The 26,595-nt window shown below is 34.0% G+C and overlaps 1 protein-coding gene across 2 annotated transcripts in view; it reads left to right on the plus strand.

Annotated features, from left to right (window-relative positions):
• SPAG16 (sperm associated antigen 16) overlaps positions 1-26,595 on the plus strand; it is a 1,014,588-nt gene that overhangs the window by 700,057 nt on the left and 287,936 nt on the right. For both annotated transcript variants that reach the window (XM_086719555.1, XM_086719554.1), the window contains one exon: positions 6,044-6,109. In XM_086719555.1, coding sequence (XP_086575681.1) covers positions 6,044-6,109 — 66 coding nt within the window. The remainder of the gene's footprint in view (positions 1-6,043; positions 6,110-26,595) is intronic.

A 26,595-nucleotide genomic window follows, 5' to 3' on the forward strand; every position in this document is an offset into this window, starting at 1 on the left:
ATGTGGGAACTCTCTGAAGTGATAGAAATGATCTGGATCTTAATCTAAATGGCAGTTACACAGATACATACATAGATAAAAATTCTATGTTTTGATAAAAATTCATTGAGCTAAGACCCTAAGATTTGTGCATTTTACTATGTGTAAATGCACATATATGTTGTATGCCACTAAAGACACTTTAACACACCAAAAAGATATTTTAAAAGATAGCCTGTGGGGGGCCTGGGTGGCGCAGTCGGTTAAGCATCCGACTTCAGCCAGGTCACGATCTTGCGGTCCGTGAGTTCGAGCCCCGCGTCAGGCTCTGGGCTGATGGCTCGGAGCCTGGAGCCTGTTTCCGATTCTGTGTCTCCCTCTCTCTCTGCCCCTCCCCCGTTCATGCTCTGTCTCTCTCTATCCCAAAAATAAATAAAAACATTGAAAAAAATTAAAAAAAATAAAATAAAAAAATAAAAGATAGCCTGTTTAAAAACAAAGGCAAACGTCTGAGTTGGGAGGCTTACTTTATATGTTCAAGTCTGGTTTTTTTTTTTTTTTCCAAAAGAATATTGAATCCATTGGTCAAATAAATAAGTCCTTATGAAGAGAAAATAAGTTAGTGAATATTCACTCTTCAATGATTTTAGTGATGGTATTTTTGGGTGCTTAGTTTATGACTATTTGTGATTTTATTCTATGATTATTTTATGATTTTTAAGTTTTTAAGCTTTTTTTTTGTCTTGAGTATTAGGCTTCTAATAAGTATTATTTTAATATGTTTTCAACTTTTCACATGGTGGTATTAATAGTAGAAAAGCTTTTCATAAGACATATATAATCTTCCTGCATTTTATATATAATCTTCCTGCATAGGGTTTATGTCAGTCAGGTGAGACTAAGTTGTATTACAGTGACACACAACCTCCAAACCACTATAACATTTATATCTTGCTCTGGGTGTATGTCCTCCATATAACAGAAGGAGGGTTCTGCTCACTGACTCACCTAGGATCCAGAATGATCTAGCAGGCACCTTGAATGCTCTGGTTTCTGCCAGAGGGAAAAGATATCCCTTGATATTGTACTTCTTGTTAAGTGCTATACAAGTCAGGTTGGAAAGAGCAGGAGAGGGGTGTTACATGTCATTTCCACTCAGCTCTTTGGCCAGAACTTATTATGTGGCCCCACACCACCGCAGGGGGACGAGGAGGTGCACCAGAAAGAAAGAATATTGGAAAAATTTAGCTTTGAAAATGGCATTAAAAAGTTGCCTCCACCTTCTCCCTTCAAATTCTTTCACATTACTGGTTAGATGACTTTGTGATTACAACAAAGAGGAGCTACGACTGTCTTGCCTTTGGCACTCTGTATCTCTGCAGTGGTGGATTAGTGCTTCTGTTTTCTCATCTCTAGATGAGTTGAGATCCATGCCCTTGAGTTGCTGTGAGGATTAAATGTAATAACAAAAGTAAATAATTTAGCACAAGATGCTTTAGTCACATAATGAACACTGAAAAAATGTAAAGTTGCCTCCTTCATCTGGAGTCATCAACTGTCTTGGCAGAGTCAAAGTGTAAATATGCTACAGGGTTGGAGCCAAGTTATGACAAAGGAGTTGAGAGGAATAAGACTGTGCACATTACATGTCATGATTAACAAAAGTCAAAATAAATATTAGGAAGAAGACCAAGATATGTATCCAAAAATAAGATATCTGGTGAGGGTAGATTTTTTTTTTTCCAATTTTCAGTTGTGATCTCCATGTAACTGTTTACTTTTTTACTTAACAACTTTTTACCAAATTATACCACAGCTGTCTTGGGCCCTGGGGATAATAAGAGTGGTGGACAAGACAAATAAGTTTCAAACAAGTTTCTCTTGTGGAGCTATATTCTATTGGGAGAAAGCTAACAACAAACAAAGAGACAGATTTTTAAGCAATTTTAGTTAATGATGAATGATATGAAAGAAATAAAGCAGAGTGGCCTATTCATTGGCTACCAATACCTGTGGAAGGAGTCTGGAATTTATTCTGAGCGATGGTAATGTTCAGATGGCTGTTAGCAGGAGCATGGTGTGATCTGATCCAGGTTTTATTGACCACTCTACTGGCTGTGAGAGGAATAGATGGGAAGTTGGATGAGAGTAGAAGCAAGGAGACCAATAAGGTTGCTCCTGCTGTCTTTGGGCTGCATATGATGGATGGTTTCCTGCACACAGTGGTAATAGTAAAGAGAGACAGAGGTAGGCAAAGTAGGGATCTATGCTGAAGAAGAAGGTGATATGCTGGATGAGGGAAAGGAGGGGAGTGGGGGTAGAAAGATAAGTATTCTAATTCTCAGGGGTTTTTTATTGCCTAATATTTTTTAAAATTTTTTAATGTTTATTTATTTTAGAGAGAGAGACAGACAGAGCACGAGCAGGGGAGGGGCAGAGAGGGAGACACAGAATCTCAAGCAGGATCCAGGCTCTGAGCTGTCAGCACTGAGCTCGATGCAGGGCTTAAACCCACTAACCGTGAGATCATGACCTGAGCCGAAATTCGAAATTCGATGCTTAACTGACAGAGCCACCCAGGCGCCCCATACCTAAAGTTTTTTGTTTGAGCAACTGGTGATGCCATTTACTTAGAGGGAAAGATTTGGCAGAGTAAAGATAGGCAGTTGAGACATAGTAAGTAAAAAAGTCTGCTTTTGCATACTATGTCTGACATGCTGCATCACTAGCAGGAAACAGATGATACATGAAGTAAACTCAAGTTGAATGTTTACAGAGATGTGAATGGGATTAAGGGACCAAACACAGCAACCAAGAGTTAGCAACAATGGGAAGTCTGAAGGGGCAGGGCAAGGAGAGCATTACCGGACACATTGGAGCTATAGTCATGGCCAAGGACCCACATAGTAGTGGAATTAGGTAGAAAACAGGACCAGTGACAATATCACAGCTGAACAGGAAGAGAGGTAAAGCGGTCATTTATCTGTCCTCTTTATCTTTCTGCTCTTTCATATCCTATTGATGCCCCCTCTGGATGAATCCAACCAGACACCCAAGAGCTTGAGTGCCCAAAGCGATGTTGTTGGTAGAGAGCAGGGCACAGAGTAGGACAGTGCCACATGGGGAGTGAATCTGACAGACAAATAGAAAAGGCAGCACCAATGCCTCTACTACTCTTTATTGGGATCTTTAAGAAGGCAGGAGAGCTAAGGGCAGAGATTATTTGAAAGTCATCAGCATTTCGGTGGTCTATGTTGCAAGTCCAGGGCCAGTATTTGTCAGGCTGTCACTCTGTGTTAGGCACTCCATCAACATTTCACATGCATTTTTCCAATATAATTCTCAAAACAAGCCTATAGGTTAAATATCATTACCTCATTGGCACGGTAATGGTATTTAACCTATAGGTTTGTTTGGAGAATTAAATGAGGCAATTGGAGCACAATGAAGTGAAGCAATTTGTTTAAGGTCACACTGCTATTAGGTAGCAGATCCAAGAATTAAGTCCCAGACGTTTCTATCCCCAGGGCCAGTGATAGCAATCATCACTGCACACAGCTTCTCCGAGAGAATTAAATACTGGTGCAATGACATGTTGGGTCACGTGTTTTTTTTTTGTTTTTGTTTTGTTTTGTTTTGGCTTTTTTCTTATAAGACTCTTCACTCTTACATTTTTTTCCACTTCTTTGAAAGAAAACAATTCTGACAAGAATTCATCAAAGAAGATATTCCAAATTTTACTATCCTGATTTGGGTATTACTTTTGATTAAGGCTGTTTGCAGACTAGAATATTAGTAACCTACATATTCCCTCTTCCACAAAAAGAGTAGATTCACTTTTATCTTGGGAACAAAGCTGGATAGAAAAGCTTTTTATAACTTTTCCTAATTCATGAAACATTTATCTTCAAGTCAGGTTTTGTTATAGCAGCACAAATGTGGTCTGTCAGCATTTCCATTATAACCCCATATTTCCAGGGCTTTTCAAGAGTGCCTTAGAGATTCTACTTTGAATTAAAACTTGGCATTCAGGATTTGAATCAGAAAACTCCATTTTCCTTAACAATTAATCAAATAGTTTAGAGATTCTCACTTTAGAAGAGCATCAAATGTAAAACTTTTACTAATGCAAAAAAAAATTTTGCTAATTTAAATATATATATATATATATATATATATATATATATATATATACACCCTCACTATGCAAGTATAATATTATACAACTATATATGATATTAGTTCTCAAAGAAAATTAACTATAAAAGTTCCTAAGACAATATATTAAAGCTAATTATAACTTTACTTTACTTTGCCATTTTGGCTTTGTAAGTAATTTATTTCTACTTTGGGTATTTAGAGAATTTGAAATTCTCAGCATAATTGGTTTAAAGTTGTAACAGTATCAAGATAATTGAACCAGAATAACATGGGCAGGGGGATCTGGAAAGAGTACCAAGATGTTTCAACATATTTTTGTGAAATTTAAATTCATGTGGGGAAATTTTGCATTCTGTGAAAAGGGATTAACAGCAAGCATTAATTCTGTAAATAAATATTTGAAATTTAACTTTGTGAACACAACAGTAATAGGACTAAACAGAGCTTAGTTATAAAGCCTGTCTAACTTTTCTTAGTTCCAAACTATTCCATGGATGTCCTATAGCAATGAGGAGACATGATGATAATACTCTTCCATGTCTCATTTTGTAATCTTTTCTGTAGTCTTTCAACCAGCAGTAAATGGGTTTAGGACTAAGTAAATACCAGGTAGTGAATGAGAGGAGATGAAGCCTTTTAATAAGCCTGTTCTCCTGATTGACCTCTCCCCAGCCACATTGGCTGCTTTGTTCTAGAAATACACTATGTAAAAACTCCTATCTCTGAGACATTTGCTTTACCTTTTCCTTCTTCCTGGAATTCTTTTTCTCTTGATGTCTGCTTGGTTTTCTTCAATTTTTGTTCAAACCTTACTTTTTAAATGTAGTCAAACCATATCATTCCCTTGATAATTTGGTTTACTCTTAGCCCCTCAATCCCAAAACCCATGATACCCCTTACCCTATCTGACTTTTCTTTTTTTTCCCCAATACTTATGATCTCCACAAACACACTTTATACTTTTTAAAATATCTATTCCCACCCTATCCCCTTATAATATAGGGTGGATGAAGACAAGGTGCTTTGTTTTATGTTATGTTTTATGTTCAAGGTTCTTTGTGCCTGACATAGATTAACTGCTCAAAAATATTTGTTGAATGAATACATTGTTCAATTACATCTGAATTTTAGCCCATAACAAGATTATACAAACAATATTCCACACATGACTTTCTCTGGTTCTTCTACAAAATTTGTGTTATTTCCATAAGATAATTAAGAATGTCTTTTGAACATTGGTGTCAAAATTAAAAGTCCCCATATTAAAATCCCCCATGTAATGTGTTGTGAGCCAAATTTTCTTGAGATAATTTAAACTGAAGTTTGGGAATTTTTGTGGCTAATAATTTTAGTTATTGTTTGGAAAAGATGACCTGAATGGATAGATGTGAAGTATAGTGTTCATAAAACAAATGATTATTTTGTGTTAAAAAGAATTTACATGTGTTATAACATTTTTATCATGTAATGATATTAATGACAAACTTTCAAAATTCAGGAATTAAAATGTGATCTTGTATTCCATAACAAACAAAAGAACCCTACATACTTAGCTCTGATGGAAATGAGGTAAAAACAAGAAACCTCTGTAAATGTTGACCCCATGGCTTGAAAACTATGCTAATTCTCACATAGTGAGAATTCACCACCAGCTCAGTAGCATAAAAGTGAGGATACTTGAATTTCAGTCCATAGACCAGCATGTATAACACACTTACCAGCACAGCCATGTCTGATTTTGAATGGTAGCTGATAGCAAAAGCTAACATTTTCTATCATGAGAATGTATAATTTCATTATTGGACTAAACAATACTTTAAACCAAATAAAATTAATTATCTTTTTATTTCTGTCACATATTTGGAGAAATTTATTTGATTTTATTTCTGCTTTGTCTTCCTAGGGTAACTGTGAGCAATCACTTTATGGTCATATGCATTCTGTCAATGATGCCACCTTCTCTCCTAGGGTGAGTTCAGTTCTCTGGATAAATTATTTTAATACTTCATATATACAAGTTAACTGTATTGAAACAAAGTCCCAGGGGTGGGGGGATGGTAAGTTAACAGGGTGAAGAGAACAAGGCTAGGGATTAATTATGGCAGTGGAAAAAATATATAGTCTGGGTTGCAGAAGTTTAAAACACACATGTACAATATACAGTGGGAGGAATGACGAGGAATTCTACTATACTTACTCCACTTAAACACATTTTTTTAAAGTGTCTTGTCTAATATGAGCTTCACAAAAGTAAGCAGGATAGACTTGTAAATATTAATGTAGAATCATAAAAATAATGAAAATGCTTGAATGGAAACCCAAGAATAAAAAAGCCGTCAAAGTAAAATAGACTTCCTTCAGGTTAGAACAGAGCAAGCTTGATTTGACAGTTTTTCAATTGCTCATTGAAAGGTTTCAAATATATCTTTCTTCATATAAACTGATGACATAGCAAAAGTGTTTATCCATAAGCTTGAGGCATTCAGATATCAGGATGATTTCACCAACTAGGAAGACTGTTAAACACGGCTTTGAGTTGCTAAAAGGGTGCAGATAGTTCTCAGGGAAGGATGATTTAAGTTTGTTCTTTCTCAGATGAAAGCTATTTGACTGATAGATGACCTCTCAAGTCCTTTCAAACTCTATGATTTAATTATTGCTAACATTTCACTTTGTCTCTAAATTCCCAATAGAGTGTGAATCTTAATTCCATATCCCTCTTCTTTCCCAATTAGCTAAAAAATTAATCTGATAGATTACCTACTTCTAACTTCAAAATGACAGCGTTGTCAAAATTCTGATACTATCATGCTGTTATTATTCTTTTAGACGGAAGAAAAATGCTCACTAAAAATTATTTCTTCTAAAGGCATGTTGTTTGCTCCAACTAAAATTGTGCTGGTGTTGCTGTGAATGACACCTGGAATGTTAGTGATGGGCTCAACTACAATTATATTTTAACAAATTCATCTTAGTAAGGAATTTCCATTTAATTGACTCTATTGAGCCAATATATTATGGATTAGTTCTAGGTACCAAGTAAAATTTTATTTTTAGCAGAATTATGGAGCCATTTAAACACTATGAACCCATATGATATAAGGATATTTATATGCTAAAAATCTATTAAACAGCTTACAGCTTTACACACCCTAAGAAAATTAAATGGAAGCTAAATGGAAATAAATTATTTTGTGAGTTAGGCATTTTATTTTTGGTAAGCAATAACATAGCTAAAAAAGACATACCATTTAACATCTCAAATAATAAAATTAATAAATATGGAAATAGCCAAATTAAATTTATTTATTTAGCAACCAAGGAAGATGTGCATTAAGTATACATAATTCAAAAGCAAGATGATGAATATGAGGCCCAGATGTCCGAGATAGCTAACAAAATATGATATTAACAAAATGATATTTTGTTATGATGACTGACACTCCTAAGTGAAATTTTTGGTCACATATGTCAGTTGTTTTGGAAACGGTTTTATTTCACATACTTGCCAAAGAATATCAAAAGTTTAGGAGGTAGTAGTGACTGAAAGAGCACAAAGACTTTTACTCAAGGACATGGCATTGTGACACAGTTCCCATTCAAATAAACCATCAGACAAAGCTGTCATAATAAATGAATTATACAGTGCATATATAGCAGGCAGAGATTTGAATTATTTAGAATTAGACTTGCTAATTGTTTGATGCCTTCAGGGATATGTATTCAAATTGCATTACTAGCTAAAAATGTATTTAGCTATTTACGTAAACACAGTTTTAGGTAAATTCTACATTTTAAACTTCTGAGCAGAAATCATAAATGTAAAATTCAGTGTTACCTAGCTAGCAACCAAGAAACGCAGAAACAAACACCCAACATACGATAGTTATTTATGGTCCTAAAACTCTACATAAATTGAATTGTGTTTCTATGTTATATTATTAGGGCTATGATGTCTTTATTTCTGACTGATTTTTCTATTGGAAATAGATATTTTTTAAAACTGCTTTTTAAAGTAATCTGTTTAATGAAACATTTTAAGGAACTATGAAAGCTTTCTACTAAGTCCATTTTGTAAAGCAAAACAAAAATTTTAAAAATTGACAGTAATTGCTGAAAAACTAGTAATAGAAAATTCAATGTACGTTAAACACAAAACCAATAACATATATATATATATAACATATATATAATAACATATATATGTATGTTAACACATATATATACATATATACATATATAACATACATATATATATACATATATAACATATATGTATGTATGTTAATACATCTTTCCGTGGCTGTTTCCAGCTGTTTTCAAAGGCAGGTAGCCAGGTAGCCAGTGTGGCTATTGCTGTGCCTGCCTGATGAAGTCAGGTGAACACTATAAATCAACTCTATTAGAATACCAATGTATCTTTCCTTGGGAGTATTTACCTCCACCTCACACATTTAAGCTAGGAATTTAGCCTCATTGTTGAACAAAATTGGAAGGCTGTACAGGATCAAAGACAATTCTAGTAGTTATAGGGCTTTAATTAGAAAGAGGAGTCTTCAGACTTACCTCAAGTCCTATTCTTACTTCTAATTAACCTGTTGTATTAATTCAAATATTGTTATATTGATTTTCCAAATATAGCGGTATGTGTCTTTATTGCAATTAAATAAAATATGGATATTCTGGTTCAAAAATGGATAACATTGTATATAGCCTTAATAGAAGACAAATCAAATTCTAACTTGTTTTCCACATATATAATGCCGTGAAAGCTGTAGCTGCCAAGAATGGAGGTGAAGGAACATGAAGTCAATCAGTGTTATCTTTACAGCAGTCTGAAGTTTTGAATAGATAAGAGAAAAATGGGTTTAAGGAATTTGTACTAAGGAAGATACCTACTCCATCTGTTGACCTTGAGTCATGTGGAGGGTAAGAGATCTAGAAGGAAAGTGGTAATTGTGGATGATATTCAGGGTCACAATTTAAGCGAGGAAGATAAAGGAAGTGTTGGGATTTTAGGGGAATTGGCTGACTATGTATATGGAGAATGGTAGTGAAGGGTATATGAGAGATGGGAGGGGTAATGAGCTCAGATTGAGGAACAAACATAACTCTCTGGAAATGAAAGTCTAAGTACTAAGGGAAAACCTGCTGGCTTGAAAGGTCTATCAATAACAGAAATAAATATAACACCTTCTGTATGTCAAAATGGCCATAAAATCAAAATGAAAACATCAAAAAGCCAAAGAACTCATAAAACATAAAGGTATGGGAAAAGATTAAGTCCAGTCTGCATTCTATCCCTAAGTATCTTACCCTGCACTTCCTACCATAAGGAAGTATGGTCTAAGTTAGCTTCATTTTAAGGGTCATCAAGGAAAAAATTGACTTCCAGAATTAAGTGAGGGCTCATGGATCAAATGAGATCTTTTAAACTCAAAATACACCAGCATCCCACTGAAATCCTAAAGCAGATTGACCGCTTGAATAGATTTCACTGCTGAGAATCTCCCAGGCACTCTCCTTCATTCTTTGAAGACTACAGTTCCTGAATCACTCTTTCTCTACCTATGTGGCCCATGAGATAGTCTGACCACGTACTTCCTTGACCACATTTTCTCCAACACCCTTTTGCTCCTCAGCTACATGTTCCAGAAGTCAGATTCTGAACACCTTAGTCATTAACTGTAAATGTATTGCATCCAAAATCTCATTTCCAAGCATGCTTTTCTGAAAGCTTATTTGTCTTTCCAGGTCTTAAGTAAATCCAGTACAACATTTTCTCTCCCTGACTGAGAGGTCTAATCAGTTAAAATCTCACTGACCTTCTTATCACCCTTTCTGCCTTCACTTTATCATTTTACCCCACCTTAGGTTCTTCAGTTGCCATTCTGTCAGTTCCATTGCAAAGAACTTTAGTTCAACTTGACCTAATTTTCTCTACATTACATACCTGGAAAATCTACATTCTTTAGCCTGTACAGAAAGGATTTAAAAATGCAAGAGAATTGGGGTGCCTTGGTGGCTCAGTTGGTTGAGTGTCTGAACTCTTGATTTCAGCTCAAGTCATGGTCTCACAGTTTCCCGGGTTTGAGCCCCTTGTCAGGCTCTGCGCTGACTGATGGCACAGAGCCTGCTTGGGATTCTCTCTCTCCCTCTCTCTCTGTCCCTCCCTCACTCATGTTCTCTCTGTCTCTCTCAAAATAACTAAATAATTAAAAAAATTTTTTTTAATTAAAAAAGTGTTTTTTAATTTAAAAAATTAAAATTAAAATTAAATAAAAAGTGGGAGATTTTAATATACTATACCATCAAATTGGTTGCTTTCTGGTTGTTTTTTTAAAAATATAGTTGACACAAAATGTTGCATTAGTTTCAGGTGAACAACTTAACGATTTAAGAGGTTTATGTATTGTGCTATGTTTATCACAAATATAGCTACCATTGGTCCTGTTACATCACTGTTAAAATGTCTTTGACTGTATTCCTTATTCTCTGCTTTATATTCCCATGACTTACTCATTCCATAGCTGGAGGCCTGTGTCTTCCTCTATCCTTCACCCATTTTGCCCAACCCCTCATCCTCTTCCCCTCTGGCCAACCATCAGTTTGTTCTCTGTATTTATAGTCCTGATTCTGCTTTTTGTTTACTCATTTTTTTTTACATTCCATTTATGAATGGGGTCATATGGTATTTGGCTTTCTCAGTCTGAATTATTTCACTTAGCATAATCCCCTCCAGGTTCATCTATGTTGTCTCAAATGACATGATCTCATCCTTTTTTATGGCTGTGTAATATCCCACTGTGTGTGTGTGTGTGTGTGTGTGTGTGTGTGTGTGTGTGTGTGTGTGTACACCACATTTTCCTTATCCATTTGTCTATTGATGGACACTTAGATTGCTTCCATGTCTAGGCTATTTTAAATAATACCACAATACACATAGAGGTGCATATATCTTTTGGAGTTAGTGTCTTGGTTTTCCCTGGATAAATACACAGTAGTGGAATTATTGGATCATATAGTATTTCTAAACAGTTCCTTTTCTCCACATCCTTGCCAACACTTGCCTTGTTTCTTGTCTTCTTGATTTACGCATTCTAACAGATATAGATGATATTTCATTGTGCTTTGATTTGCATTTCCCATTAGTGAAGTTGAGCATCTTTTCATGTATCTGTTTACCACCTGTATGTTTTCTTTCTGGAGATATCTATTCAGGTCTTCTGCCCATTTTTAGTAAGATTGTTTGGGTTTTTTTGGTGATAATTTGTAGAAGTTCTTTATATATTTTGGATAATCCTTTATTGGATATATCATTTGAAAATATGTTCTCCCATTCAGTAGGTTATCTCAGTTTTTCCCTATTGAGAATGATAAGTATGGGTTTTTCATATATGATTTCCATATATCATTCCTTATTTGATTTTTGTTGAGAGTTTTTATCATGAGTGAAAATTTTGGACCAATGTGTTTTCATTTTCATATGTCTCCATGTATTTTTTTGATTACTCCTCTCTTGCTTCATTGACTCATTGATTGTTTAGTATAATTTTATTTAATCACGTTTGTATTTTTTTCCAGGTTTTTTTCATGTGATTTATTTCTAGTTTCATACCATTGTAGTTGGGAAAGTTGCATGGCATGGTATTGAGGCTTTATGGCCTAATATGTGATCTATTTTGAAGAAGATTCCATGTACACTTGAAAAGAATGCATATTCTGTTGTTTTTGAATGGAATGTTCTATATATATCTGTTATGTCCATCTGGTCAAATGTGTCATTCAATGACATTGTTTTCTGATTGATTTTCAATGTAAGTGGAGTAATAATACTTTAAAGTATTAAAATAGGACTTTAAAGTCCCCTGCTATTACTGTATTACCACCTATTTCTCTGTTTATATCTGTTAATCTTTGCTTTATGTATTTATGTGCTCCAGTGTTGGGTACATATTTACAACTGTTATATCCTCTTGTTGGATTGATCCCTTTAACTTTCTGTAATGTCTTTCTGTGTCTCTTGTTATCATCTTTGCTTTAAAGTCTATTTTGTCTGGTACAGATATTGATAACCTAGGTTTTTTCCCCCTCCATTTGCATGGTGGATGTTTTTCCATCCCTTCATTTTCAGTCTGTATGCATCTTTAGGTCTGAGATGAGTCTCCTCTAGGTGAATATAGATGGTCTTGTTTTTATATCTGTTCTGCCACTCTATTTTGATTAGAGCATTTAGGCCATTTACATTTAAAGTAATTATTGATAGGTATGTACTTATTGCCATTTTTAAAATTTATTTTCTTGTTGTTTTTGTAGTTCTTTTTTCCTTTTTCTTTTCTTGTTCTCTTTCTTTGTGATCAGTGAATATCTATAGTGTTTTGTCTGGCTATCTTTCTCCTTATTTGTTTGTGTATCTATCATAGGCTTGGGGTTTGGGATTACCATGAGGCTCATATATAACATTCTAAGTAAATAGCCGTTCATATTAATTTGATGATCATTCAAGTTCAAACACAATCTAAATGAATGTGTTTTCTTTCCCCTTTCTCTTTCCTTTTTACTCCATTCTCTATTTTATGTATATGTTGTCATATTTTACATCTTTTTATTCATATTTTTGTTAGGTCTAATTATGGCCAATTATTTTCCATTTAAATAAATCTCTTTAACATATCTTGTAAAACGTTTTGTGGTGATAAACTCCTTTATCTTTTATTTGTCTAGGAAATTCTTTATCTTTCCTTCTTATCTGAATGATAACCTTGAAGGGTAGAGTATTCTTGGTGGTAGGTGGTAGGTTTTTTTTCCTCCAGCACTTGGAATATATCATGTCACTCCCTTCTGGCTTGCAAAAATTCCGCTGAAAAGTCAGCTGATAGCTTTGTAAGCTTTTCTCTTGTGAGTAACTTTTTCTCTCTTGCTGCTTTTAGGATTCTCTTTATCTTTAACTTTTGACATTTTAATTATCATGTGCTATGGTGTGGACTTCCTTGAATTCATCTTGTTTGGAATTCTCTGTACTTCCTGGACTTAGATGTCTATTTCTCTCCTTAGATTAAGGAAGTTTTCAGTTATTATTTCTTCAAATAAGTTTTCTACATCTTTATTTCTCTCTTCTTCTTCTTCTTCTCTCTCTTCTTCTCTTCACCCCTATAAGGTGAATGTTTGTTGCTTGATATTGTCCAAGATACCTCTTAATCTGCCCTCATTTTTAAAAATTCTTCTCGGGGCACCTGGGTGGCCCAGTCGGTTAAGTGCCAGACTTCAGACTTCAGCTCAGGTCATGATCTCAGGGTTCATGAGTTCAAGCCCCGTGTCAGGCTCTGTGCTGACAGCTCAGAGGCTGGATGGAGCCTGCTTCAAATTCTGTGTCTCCCTCTCTCTCTGCCACTCTCCCACTTGCACTCTGTCTCTCTCTCTCAAATAAATAAACATTAAAAAAATTTTTTTTAATTCTCTTTTTGCTGTTCAGCTTGTGTGCTTTCCATTACCTTGCCTTCCAGATTGCTGATAGTGTTATGCCCAGAATCCGTGATCCCCAAAGACCACCAGGGAGCCGAGTCCAATGCAAAAGCAAAGCTTTTGCAAGGATCGAGCTAGCTCAAGCTCAATCCCCTACCTGCACCGATGCAGCGGTGAGATACCGGAGAGAGAGAGCGAGTTTCAAAAGCACAAAGGTTTTATAGGGGTCTAGGGGTAGTTGGTGAGGTAATGGTCATGGCCTCAGCCGATTGGCTGGGGAAGGGTCAGAGTCCTGTTTCGCAGGTTGCCGGGCATGGTTTGATCTGGAAGTTACTCAAGGGGAGGAGGTGTGGTCTGAGGTTTGAGCAGGGAATTTCTTTCTGCAGCCATGTCAGGGACATAGTCACTCAAGATGGAGGATACAGAACAAGATGGAGGACACAGAACAAAATGGAGTTGGCCGGCCTAGGTCTGCTCTTTCAATAGTTTTTTCTGCATCCTTAATCTATTGTTGATTCCCTCTAGTGTGTTTTTATTTCATTTATTGTATTTTCCAGTTCTGACTGGTTCTTTTTAATGTTTTCTATCTCTTTATTGAAGCTTTCGCTGAATTATTCCATTCTTTCCTCCAGCCCAGTGAGTGTCTTTATGATCATTACTTTCAATTCTTTATCGGGCAAATTGTTTCTTTCTGTTTCATTTAATTCTCTTACTAAGGTTTTTTTTCTTGTTCTTTCTTTTGGAGAATATTCCTGTGTCTCCCCCATTTTGTTTGACTTTCTGTGTTTGTTTCTATGGATTCAGTAAAATGGCTACTTCTCCTAAACTTGAGGGAGTTGTCTTATGTATGGTCACCCCTGTGCAGCTTGCATGTGCTTGGTGGTGGCTGTTGCTGGCTGGCTGGAGCTGTGGCTGTATATGCTACTCTTTTTTTTTTTATGTGGAAAAATAAGCCATTTATTTGCTTAAGCCATGATTGGTTAGTTTGTAACTTACATTTGAACATATCCCACGCCCCACCCCACCACTGCCAGGTGAATTCTACCAGGCATTTATTTAATTTATTTATTTCATTTTTACAATGTAATTTATTGTCAAATTGGCTATAGTCACCCTTTTAAAGCATGACATGTCTCCATCTCTCCTGCTATTATCTTGCTGTTCTGTCTTTGGTTGTTTAGTAGCTATTTAGTCAGTGCTAAGTTCCTCTTCAGTAGAAATTGTTATATTAATAGGTTAAATTGGGTGTGTCTGTGGAGAAGGTGAGTTCAGAGTCTTCCTATGTTTCCATCTTAAACTGGAAACCTGGGCCTTTTTTTATTTTTTTCTCTTTCTTTAAGTTAACTTTAAATTTATGACTCCAAGGTACAAATAACCACTCATTATTACTGAACATTTAAAATATATTTGTTTAGTGTGTTCACTTTTCTATTCACTTAGATTACTTTCATACCTTTTCCTCAAATATCCTCATACTCCCACTTCCCTCTCCTCCACAGACCCTCTTCTTATATCCTTGACTCATTGTTTTATGATAAAATAAAAACCTTCAGAGAAGAAATCTCTTATTCCTACTACTACATTTCTAAATGTATGGGCATCTCCAGGCATTGTCACTGTCTCACCTTCAGTAATCATAGGAGTTGTCAGCCTCTAAGATATTTTAATATTTTAGATTGTACAATAAATTTCATGTCCCATTCTTCTTTCAGTCTCTTCATAAGTTTACATTTACAGTTATTTCCTTCTTTCCCCCTTCCTATAGGAGTATTTTTATCTGTATATAAACCTGCTCCAAAATTTCCCATTTTTTAAAAAAATGTTTGACATTCCATCTCTCAATCACTTGCTGCCTTACTTTTCTTACTTTCACATATTCTTAATAGTTTCATTTTATAAATTTAGACTTATTTAAAATTGCTTTTAGCAACAGATCTATGAAATATATGTGAAAAATTTTTTGAGAAAGAGACAGCATGAGTAGGGGAGGGAGGGGCAGAGAGAGATGGAAAGGGAGACTCCCAAGCAGGTTCCACACAGCCAGCACAGAGCCTGATATGGGACTTGAAGTCACAACTGTGAGATCATGGTCTGACCTGATACCAAGAGTTGGACGTTTAACTGATTGAGCCACCCAGACACTTCTCTATTGAGTTTTTATATTTCTGTTACTACATTTATGATCCATAGAATTTCTGTTGGATTCTTTTTAAATTTGCCGACCCTTGTTTCATTGTTTTTTGTTTTGTTTTTGTCTGTTTTTGAGTTTATATATGTTGATTTTTTCACTTTTTAATCCATAATTTCTTTGAAGTTTGAATGACAGTGTTATATTTTCATTATCTTATCCCTCCATGTTGCCCTGAAATTTCCTATTTCATCTTTTCTTCAGCCATTAAAGTATGAACTCCAAGTCAAAAACTCCACTGAAACTGCTCTTAATTTTCATATTGTTACATCCATTGATTAATTTTCCATTATTATCAGGTTTTACTTTTCATAATCACTTAAAAAATTTTTTCATGAATCCTAAGAAGTAAAATCTCCATGGTCATTGCTTCTCAATCTACTGTGCTGAATCCTTCTTTATCTCTTGACTGCTAAATATTAAACAATGTCAAGACTCAATCTTAAATCCTGTTTTTTAGCACATTTTCTTTTCACATCATTTCATTCAAACCTGTGATTTTGCCTACATGTGATGATTTCCAAGTAGGTCCCACTTGGATCATCATCATTACACTTATCATTAGCTATTTTGCTTCTCAGCCTGAATATCTATAATATGTCTTCTTTTAACATGTTAAAAATAAAACTCTTGCTTTCCCTTCATCTTAACTGGTTCCTTTATCCAGCTCTTACCATCTTAGTGTCACCCTATTCATCCCTTCACAGAAGCAGGAGATCAGTCATAGTTCACAATTGTCTTGGGACTTTTTGACTGTTTACTTTTTGGGAAAAAAAAATCTTTCTAAATTGGAATGCAGTGAAAAGAAATGAAAAAAAGAACATTTTAAAATCTTATTTGACTGAATATCTCTAAAATCTAGTATAGTTTATTTTATATTTTTAATGTTCAAAAATATGTTGAATGGATGCAGAGTTCTGAACAAATGAAAGTACAAAGAATTAATTACAGCATTGTATCATTGCATCTTATTGATTTCAATTTTATTAGCCTTCCAAATTCTGTGGGCTGCAAGCTAAACATATTTTATTATCAGGATAGATTAGTTGCTCCTTAGAAAGCCTCTATAGAATCATCATTTCCTATGACTTTGGGACACTGGAAAATTACCAAATTTCAATTATACTTTTGGATCCTGATTTTCCCAGTCATGAGATATATAATCTTGAGCAATCATTCAGTTCTTTTTTGAAAATGAATGATAAAAAGAACAGTGAGTGTTAGATTATACATGAAATGTATTTAACATAGTGCCTGACAACTAGAAAATGCTATTATTATCACTCTTCCTCTCTCCTCCTTCCTCCTCCTCCTCCTCTTTCTTCTTCTTCTCCTTTTCCTTCTCCTTCTCTTTCATGAAGCTAACAGTCCTTTTATCCATTTGCATTCAAATAAGTAACAGTAAATAAAAGAATACACACAAACACATAAGATAAATTTCTTATGTCCCATAATTCAATTGTGTTTAACATAATATCAGTAGTATAACCATAAATCTGCAATATACATTTTGTACTCTAACAGAGATTTAAAAAAATGGAATTCTAAAGCTATTCCGAATAAAAACTATGCACTTGTACTAAACTTGAGCTGAATCCTACTATAAAAATGGATATAAATCTCAGTAGGAGATGTTTTTTTCATATCAGAATATACCATTTAGTAATTAGTCATTTAAGTGTTTTAAATTTGATCTGATATAGATGAATTGCTTTTCCTAAGTTGCCAGTATGTGTACATAAATGCATTAATTCACATTACCTTTTATTTAAATCATGAAATATACTAATACCTGCAATTGCCTAGTTAAAAAAAAAAAATTACACTCTCTCCATTTTAGTAAAACAAGCTCAATATCTGATTTTCTCAACTTTGTTTGTTATCCAAACTCAAATGGAAAGTACTTAGTATCAGTCTCTGGCCATTTTATATAAAGAAATACAAACAACATTTAGGTCATGCAGCCATTGATCCTCTGAAGGACAAATGATGTCAGGCAGTACTTACACGCCAAAAAAATTTCAATTTTGTTTACTTCTTCAGCAATCCAACTTGATGTCAATTACCATTTAGCTGGGCCAATAATATTGATATTTGATGTCAGTTCTTATTCATTACTGCACCTAGATGATGCATAAGTCAAACTTTCAGATGGTGGTGAAAAACACTAAAGCATATTCTACCTGGGGAAATTGGAAACAACAGCAGAATAGAAAATTAAGGGGCATGTAGCATGCCATTTTATTTTATATGAGATTTGAATTATTTCAATGCTCCTAATATTCAAAAATTAACTTTATAAATTTTAGACTAATCTAATACTATGATATTCTTAAACTAAATCTTTAATGAAGGAATTTTCTTGCCTTAACACTTTTCAGAGAAAATAACTTCTGATAGAAAATTATGACACTCAAAAGGAAAGGGGAAAAAAAAGTGAGTTGGATAAGCAGACATTCAAAACTTAATTAGAAAATTATTTTTAAGTGTAATGAATTTATAGAGATCTCCCTTTATTTCTGCTTTGTTTTGGTCTTGGAAATTAAATACTGTAAATGACAAAAGAATAGGACATTTGAAATTATATCATTCTGCCCTCAAAGTTTAACCTTCAATAACTTCTACAGTTGGATAGCAATGAATTCATGCATTTGTAATTTTCTAGATAGTTCCAATGAAACTAGAAGCAACATTATTATGTTATATTTCTTGACACTTCCTCTTTAACTATAAAACTAATAATTTGTTTTTCAGTATATACATCTTTTGGATGGCTTAAAAACTTGGGGCATATATGAAAACTTCAGTAATAAAATTTCTACTTAATATCTCCCTACTGAGCACCTACTATGTCTTGGGCACTGATCTGAATATTGAGTGTTCAGCAGTGAATGAGGCTAAGTCCTATTCTTATGGACTTTATATTCTGGTAACAAAAGACAATAAACAAGTAAATAAATGAAGTCTCAAGAATAATACGTGTTATTTAACCAGAATAAATTAGCGTAAAAAGAGCAATTAGGTGAGAGTTGAGGTTTATAATGGAACAGGTTAGGGAAGAGTCTCTGAGAGAATGACATTTAAGAAAATCATGCAATGATCTTAAAGAAGAGAACTCAAATAGAGGAAACAGCAAGGCCAAGTTCCTGAGGTGATAGTAGTATGGGGTAATAGAGTAAAGGCACTGGAATGGACTGGAATTACCTTAAGTAGGTGGAATATGTTGCATATAATAGGAAAGTGTTAACTTAGATGGTTGTTATTGGTTAAATGTGAAACAGTTGAGGCCATTTTAGAATAACCTCATAGCATTATATGTGGATTACAGAATGTTTATTTATACAAAAAATACCCTAGCATGATACATTTTTTTTTTTTAATTTTATAGCTGAGTAATGCCTAAACTTTTTTTTTCCCCCATAACTCTTGGCATAATTCTTGGTAGAAAATTTAATTAATAAATATTCATTGATTAATAAATATCAGAAAGTCCTGCAAGTCAGAACTCAAGGAGCATTTGAGAGGACATAGGACAGTTTTTGCTGTGACACAATTAAATTTATTTTACACTATCAATCTTAAAATATTACTTAAAAATTTAATACACTTTTCAGACTTTCCATGTTTGTTTTGAGCATTTGACTGCCAAAAATAGTTCAAAATATATTTACTACTTGTATAAGAAACTATGTCACTGCTCACAACATTTGGCCATTTAGGCAAGTGGTTTCCCCGTGCATGGAAGTCTCATTTAAGCAGTTTTTACAGTACTAAGATATTCTAAATAATATAAAAATATCAATATAAAATTACATTTATTTCAAGTCATGATTAGTTATCGTCAGTCTAAGCTTGCATGTGATTTAAACGTTTGAAAAATTGCATGTTTAATAAACATGAGTTTTCTAAGAGATTTTTTTACATACAGGGGTAATGTCTATTGCATCATATATTATCCCTGAATCACATAATTAGAGTGAAAAGAATTGCCACACCCATTTACTCATAAGCACAATTATAAGAAAACTTGATTATTCCTTTTAATGTAATGTTCTCCAATTAATTGTGTGTTTGTGGTGAATGTGACCCCATGAATCCATACTTCAAGAAGTGACTACTAGTTAACATGCAAAACTACAGGGAGAACAGGAGAATCTGCCCTTCTTCTTCAGAAGATTTAATTTGTATACCAAGAGTGGCCCTTCATGGAAAATGTTTCAAAAGTTACATCTCCCGGCAGATGTTCTGGAATTCTCTGTGGCAGACTGTACAATGGTCTCGGAGCCAGCATGTCAATCACCACTGTGCTCCGCCTTTCCTTCCCCTTTCAACAGCGTTATCAAAAAACTCAACAGTTTTCTAACTAAAGGAATTTAAACTTCTCTATTTAAATTAAATTTAGAAACCTAAATTTATTGTATATTTTCTAAAATATTGAAGTTCACGAACTCTTTTTTTTTTTTTTTGAGAATTTGCAAACATTCCTCGACTTGTATTGGATGGTAGTGAAACAAAAGAAACTTCTTTCTAATGTAAATGCTGCTGATATCTAGATCTTTTACTTCATCTGAACTAGAGAAAATTAAGACCACAAAGAACTCAAATATAGACTGTGGGATTTTTTTTGTTTTTGGTTTTGGTTTTGTTTTTTGTTTTTTTGCTTGTTTTTTTTTTTGTTTGTTTTTTATAAGGCTTGATATTGAATTTCACTGAAGGTGTTCAAAACTTTCTCTTGTTAAACTGAAGGGTAGAAATTTTTCTCATAAATGGTTGGTTTTCAGTGTACACACTTAAGGACAAATTTTACAAAAGAAACCAAGATATTAAATTATGGGTTGCTTTCTATTTATGTTATTTTTCATATACCTAAAAATAGTAAAAATAGACTGTGCCTTTTTAGAATTCTAACTTTTCTTTCTCCAAAGAGTATTGTATGGATACAATTCCATATCGTTAGGGAAATATAATTATATTTCTAGTAAAAAAAAATTTAGAGTTTCTAAAAAGTTCTAGGCAAACAGAAACACAGCCTAGTAAAGCAATAGTTCTTTAAAAGGCTATGAGTTTTAGCTAAATATATATAGTTCCATCCTCTAATCTATTTTTATGAATCAAACTATAAGGGATATTTTATCCACTCACTTCAATATGGCAACAGACAAATATAGCCTATCATCATAAACATAAACTTTAGTAATATATACATTATGGTGACTCAAACCTGTTGATAAATTACCATACATACATATATATATACATATACATACATACATATACATATACATGCATATATACACATACATATACATACATATATACATATACATAATAATTTGTAAATAGGTTTGTGTGTATGTGTATGTATATATATGTATATATATAATGTATACATACATTATACATTATACATACATTATATTATACATTATACATTATACATACATGTATATATAATGTATATGTGTATTTGTGTATGTATATCTCTATATAATGGAACTACCCTGAATTTATGTGACTGCACTTATGTACATGTCAAAATAAAATAAATTTATTGCAAATTTCCCCAACAGTGCTTTTGCAATGAACACTATATTAATCAATAATAACTGGCCACTTTAAAAGAGACTTCTGCCAAATACAGTAACACCTTTGTTTACTATCATAAGACAAAACAGGTTTAACAGAATTTGTGTGGATCTAGTTATGATATCATCTGCACGATTAAAGAGCAAAAGGGCAAAGAGAAAAAGGAGTGATATTAAGAACAGTATTAACATGTTGCTGCCATTTTTCCTAGATGATTTGCTTTATTTCACCATAGAGTGTTAAAAATGCATACCTTTGAAAAGCTGCATCTAAACCCTTATGAAATGATTATTTTGAAATTAGTAGAAATATGAATTTGTACCTAGTTCATAGTCAGCACTCTAAATATTTTGAAACTGACTTAGGTGAATAAAAAAAAAATCATCTTTTTCCAACAAGGGAAGAAACAGATTTGACTGGAAAATTTTCAGTCTGCACTTAAGTCAGCTGCTCATGTGGACATCTGGGTCCCAAGCCCCTGTCTGACCTCTAGTCTCCTCTGCAGAAAACTAGCGCTTCTCTAATTTTCATTCCCTGCTCTGCCCCCTTCATTACTCTGGGAGTATAGAAGGACTGACTTTCTCCCTTGATAAAGGACAACAAATAATGAATTTAAGTGCCTGCATCATTAAAATTGTTATCCCTGCACACTATTTCAAATGCAGTATCAACTGTGACCAGCTTTTACTCTTCATGGGGTCTTGTCATCTCCATGTTCTCATGTAAATTAATGCAAAAACTGCTCCAGCAGTATCACATGATGTTTATTTCCAACTCCAAGTGGATTGTTCTGTTTCTTGATCTGGTAAATGGAAAGAACAGCTTGGCAGTGCGCTAAATTACAGGTTAACAAACAGAGTATTGGTCCAAACAGGGGTGAAGAGCTTTGGGGAAAAAAAGCACAGTATGTATTTTCAAGTGTGTTGAAACAGAGATGCACCTGTATATATTTTGTTCTTACATATAAATATTTCTAAAATATAAAGTCACAGGACAATACATTTCATTTCACTTAAGAGGTTTACAAATTAGTTTGGATAAGATGATGCCATAGCTCATTAAGGTCTATGATCATGTCATACCCATTTCTGTCTTGCATTTCTCCTGTCCTTTCTCCCCATTACTGCACTCCATCACCTGGCACTGAGGCATTCTAACAGGGAATGCTTGTCTGGTAAGTATTTAATGAATGACTAATAATTTTATCAGACTCCTTTAAAAAGAGAAATTTCATTATTTTAAAAAATTATGTACACATTTCTTTGTTTAGCTCATCATACAAAAGAAAGACTGGTGGAGAGACAAGGATGTACTGTTCTAGGACAAGCATAGGTTAAAGCAGCTTGATTAAATGGATTAAAGAGTAGTAGAAGTTTAGCTGTTGAGAAATTGTTTTTTAAAAACATTTGAATGTCCTTTAATTCTCATATTGGGTTACCAATCATTGTGGGTTGTTTTAGGAAGTAGGATCAAATGTAGATAAGTGGCATACATGCTTTTTTTTTTTTTTTTTTTTAAAGGTGGTGGTTTAGAAGAAAATAAGTTGATGGGCAGAGGCAAAGATCTTTCAAGTTATAATCTTTTCAGGAAAATATATGTTCTTCTCTGTGTGTGTGAGTTACTAAGTTGGGTGATCACATTAATTTTGTACATGTGCCATATTATAATTACTTAAAGATTGGGTGAAAGTCTATTGGCATGTTTTAATTAAATCTTCTATTTCCCAATTTAACAGGAAAAGTGACAAGAAAAATTATAAAACTCTAAGCTCTACTCAGGCTTTTCATTGTCTGGCCACGTTCGCTAATGGCCACATTCCCCCAGCATCTCTTATTTTTACTCTCAGCTTCTAGTACCAAAGTCACTATTCCCAAATCAAACAATAATGTACATAAAAATTAAATTTAAAAGTTTTGAATAAAGACCTCTATCTAATTTACATATGAATTTATTTCTGACTTTCTTCTAGTTTATCTAATGGATTTGAACTCAGATTGAGTCTCAGATCCCAGCTACCACTTACCAGGTATGTGAATTAGAAGTAGCCTCAATTTTCTCATATGTAAAATGGCAATATCACTATGTACCTGATAAATTCATCAAGTTAGTCTGCTGAATGCTGGATATTTTTGTATTCCTATAAATATCCTTGAGCTTCATTCTCAGATGCTTTTAAGTTACTTAGAAACTGCTTCTTTCAGGTCTGCTTTTTAGATTTGTCAGGTGGGACTAAAGACATACTCCATTACTGATGCAAAACTCTTCTTTGTGCTCCAATCTACCCAGCACTCCTGAATCTTGAAGTGTTTCAGTCTTTTGGGAAAGACAGAATTCCTAGGATTTGTGTGAGGGCCTTTCCCTGTTCTCTCTAATAATTTCAGGTGGTTCTTTCTAGGCCTATAGGTAGTTTCCTCATATGTATATGTCAGTCAGTTCTCAGCTAAATACTAGAGAAAGTTGCTTTGCAGATTTCCAGCATTCTCCCTGGACAACTCTCTTCTGTGCTCTGCCTTGCAAACTCCAGGTGCTTTTGTCTTGCCAGACTGTGTGCTCCATTCACTTAATTTTACGAGTCAGCCATGTTCTGGTTTCTCTTTCTTTGCGCTATGGGCTAGCAACAGTCAAGGTAGTATGTCACAGCAATCTTCTGTGGTTCACTTCATTAGCTTCCTGTCTCTTCATGATTATTGTCATTTGTTGTCTTATGTACAGTGTCTTGTAAACCATGTTTCCTATATCTTGTCCTATATATATATATATATATATATATATATATATATATTTTTTTTTTTTTTGGTTGTTTCAGGTAGGAGAGTAAACCTGACCCCTGTTACTTCATTGTGACTGTCAGTAGAAGTCATTTTATCATCTGTGTTTAACCATCAACAGACTTAACCAGAATATATGTGATTATAATGATAACATTCTTTTTAAAATTTATAGTGAGCCTCTCCTCCTATAAAAGAGTAAATCTGAATTATATCCCTGGTTGGACCACAGATTTCATGTGAAGACCTAGACAAATCCTTTTAACTTCTCAAGCCTTCATTTACTTTTTTAATCTGGAGGAAACATTGAAATAGACAATTCTCTTTCAGAAATGTATCAGTGAACACTAATATTTTCTTCAGAAATTGAGAAAGGCTATTGAATTTAAATATATCAAAAGGCTTTTAAGGAAAACAAGAATGTATTTTCAACATCTGGTCTTCCTGAATTTGAAAGATTCTTTGTGACTCAGTGCTTACTAACAAACCCAGCAGTGAAACTGAAATCTTCACTTGCTCATTCATAGCAATGCCAAACTGAAATAATTTAACATTGGTCTCTCTTTAGATATTAAGTAATAAGCTTTAGCCTCTACTTCTTATCTCTTTGGTTTATTCCTTCATATTCCAATAATCCTATTGCCCTACTTTGACATTACGGTATGTAACTATGTAAATATATCATGGAAGTCTACCTCAAAGTGAGAAGTCATATCAGAAGAAAACACCAAGGGACTACAAGACAAAGATTTCATACATGGCTATCTTAAATAATGCCAATAATCACACTGAAAATGTAGTAAACTCACACAAGTGTCAGAAAATTTATCTTTAGTGCATTTAGAAGAGGCTCATTGCCAGGGACAGAATGCATTAATTTCATATGCCATGTTAGGAATTTCCATTTCTCCTTGACTAAAACATTAGTTTCAAAAATTATCTTTAGAGTAAAAAGACTCTCAGTGATTTATTAAATCTTCTTCCCTCCTCCCCCCTCCTTTACCTTCAGAAATCCACCAATTTTATACCATATTTGGCAGGCAGGAAATTGGGCCAATCTATTCTCAATTCTACCAAAACCATGCTTTCAATTTGCTTAGCATTTGCAAAATGAAAAGCATTTTACTAGGTTTTGTGAGGGTTTCAAACAAGTAAAGTATTTGGCTTTTTTCCTTGTGAAACTAGAATATAATTAAAGAATCAAAATATAAAATTTAGATAATCAATGTAAGGCAAAAATTATAAATACCAAACATGGCTAGCTAAATATCAATGGGATTTTTTGGTATAATTTTTGAGGGAGTTCAATCCCAATCATTAGGAATAGCTTTGTTATGACTGTACAGCTAAGGAAATAATAAATCATTAATTCGTTTATTTAAATATGTACTAAATGTATAATGTAAGCGCCAAACTGAGTACAGATAGTTTAGAGTAGTACTATCTAATAGAATTTGTGTAATGATGGAAACATTCTTTTTCTAAAACGTTCAATGACTAACTACATGAGCAAATTTTAATTTTAACTAGTTAAAATTGAAAAAATAAAAATTCAGCTTCTCAATTTCAGCAGTTACATTTCAAGTATTTAGTAGCCACATGTATTGGATAATATAGGTTCTAGAAGGAAGCTAATCACATATACAGAAATTGCAATTTATTGTGTAAGATTTATGACATGGTTTTTTTGGAGAGAAACAGAAAGAAAACTTTGTGTTCCTTAGAAATTTGTAGAAGAAATTGAGTTTGAACCAAGATTTAATATATTTAATATTTATCAGAGAAAGAAATTGTCCGCTGAAATTACAAGTAGAAAAACATAAGGCGTATGTATTACAGAGTAGTAAGCAAAGTAATATATAGGGAATTTGGGGGAAATGGTAAGCAAAAAGGAGTCAGGTTAAAGAGGGACTGAAAAAGAACTGTTCTCCCTTTAGTTTGTCAACTATGGCATTAATGATATTATGGACAAGGTAATTTCATGTTGGAGGTGGGGGTGGAGCTGTTCTGTGCATTTTAGGATGTTTATCAGTATCCCTGGCCTCCACCAACTGAACACCAATGGCAGGTACCCCAGTGGTGACAAAGATGTTTCTAGACATTACCAAACATCCTCTGGAAGGTAAAATACTTCTGGTTAAGGACCACTGTTGTGAAAATGGCCCACAGAGATGTCAGGTTGAAGGCAGGGAGTTTATTATGTGTGTTGGTGTGTGAGATGAGGAGGACTTGATATAAGGGATTTGTGTTGAGTGTAGAGTGGAAGCTTCCTTCAACTAAACAGGATTGGAGACGCAAGAGATGGAGATTAGGATCACAGGTTCTGGTGAGACTGTTTACACTCTAGTGACTGCATGTGGGGTGGAGTCTTCTACTGAAATGGAAAACACAGCTGAAGGATCAAGTTTGAGGAAAAGATTATTTTAGCTTTCAGCATGCAGACTTGTGGTA

Source organism: Puma concolor, chromosome C1 (genome assembly GCF_028749965.1).
Source record: "Puma concolor isolate L17-30 chromosome C1, mPumCon1.1.hap2, whole genome shotgun sequence".
NCBI lineage: Eukaryota > Metazoa > Chordata > Mammalia > Carnivora > Felidae > Puma > Puma concolor.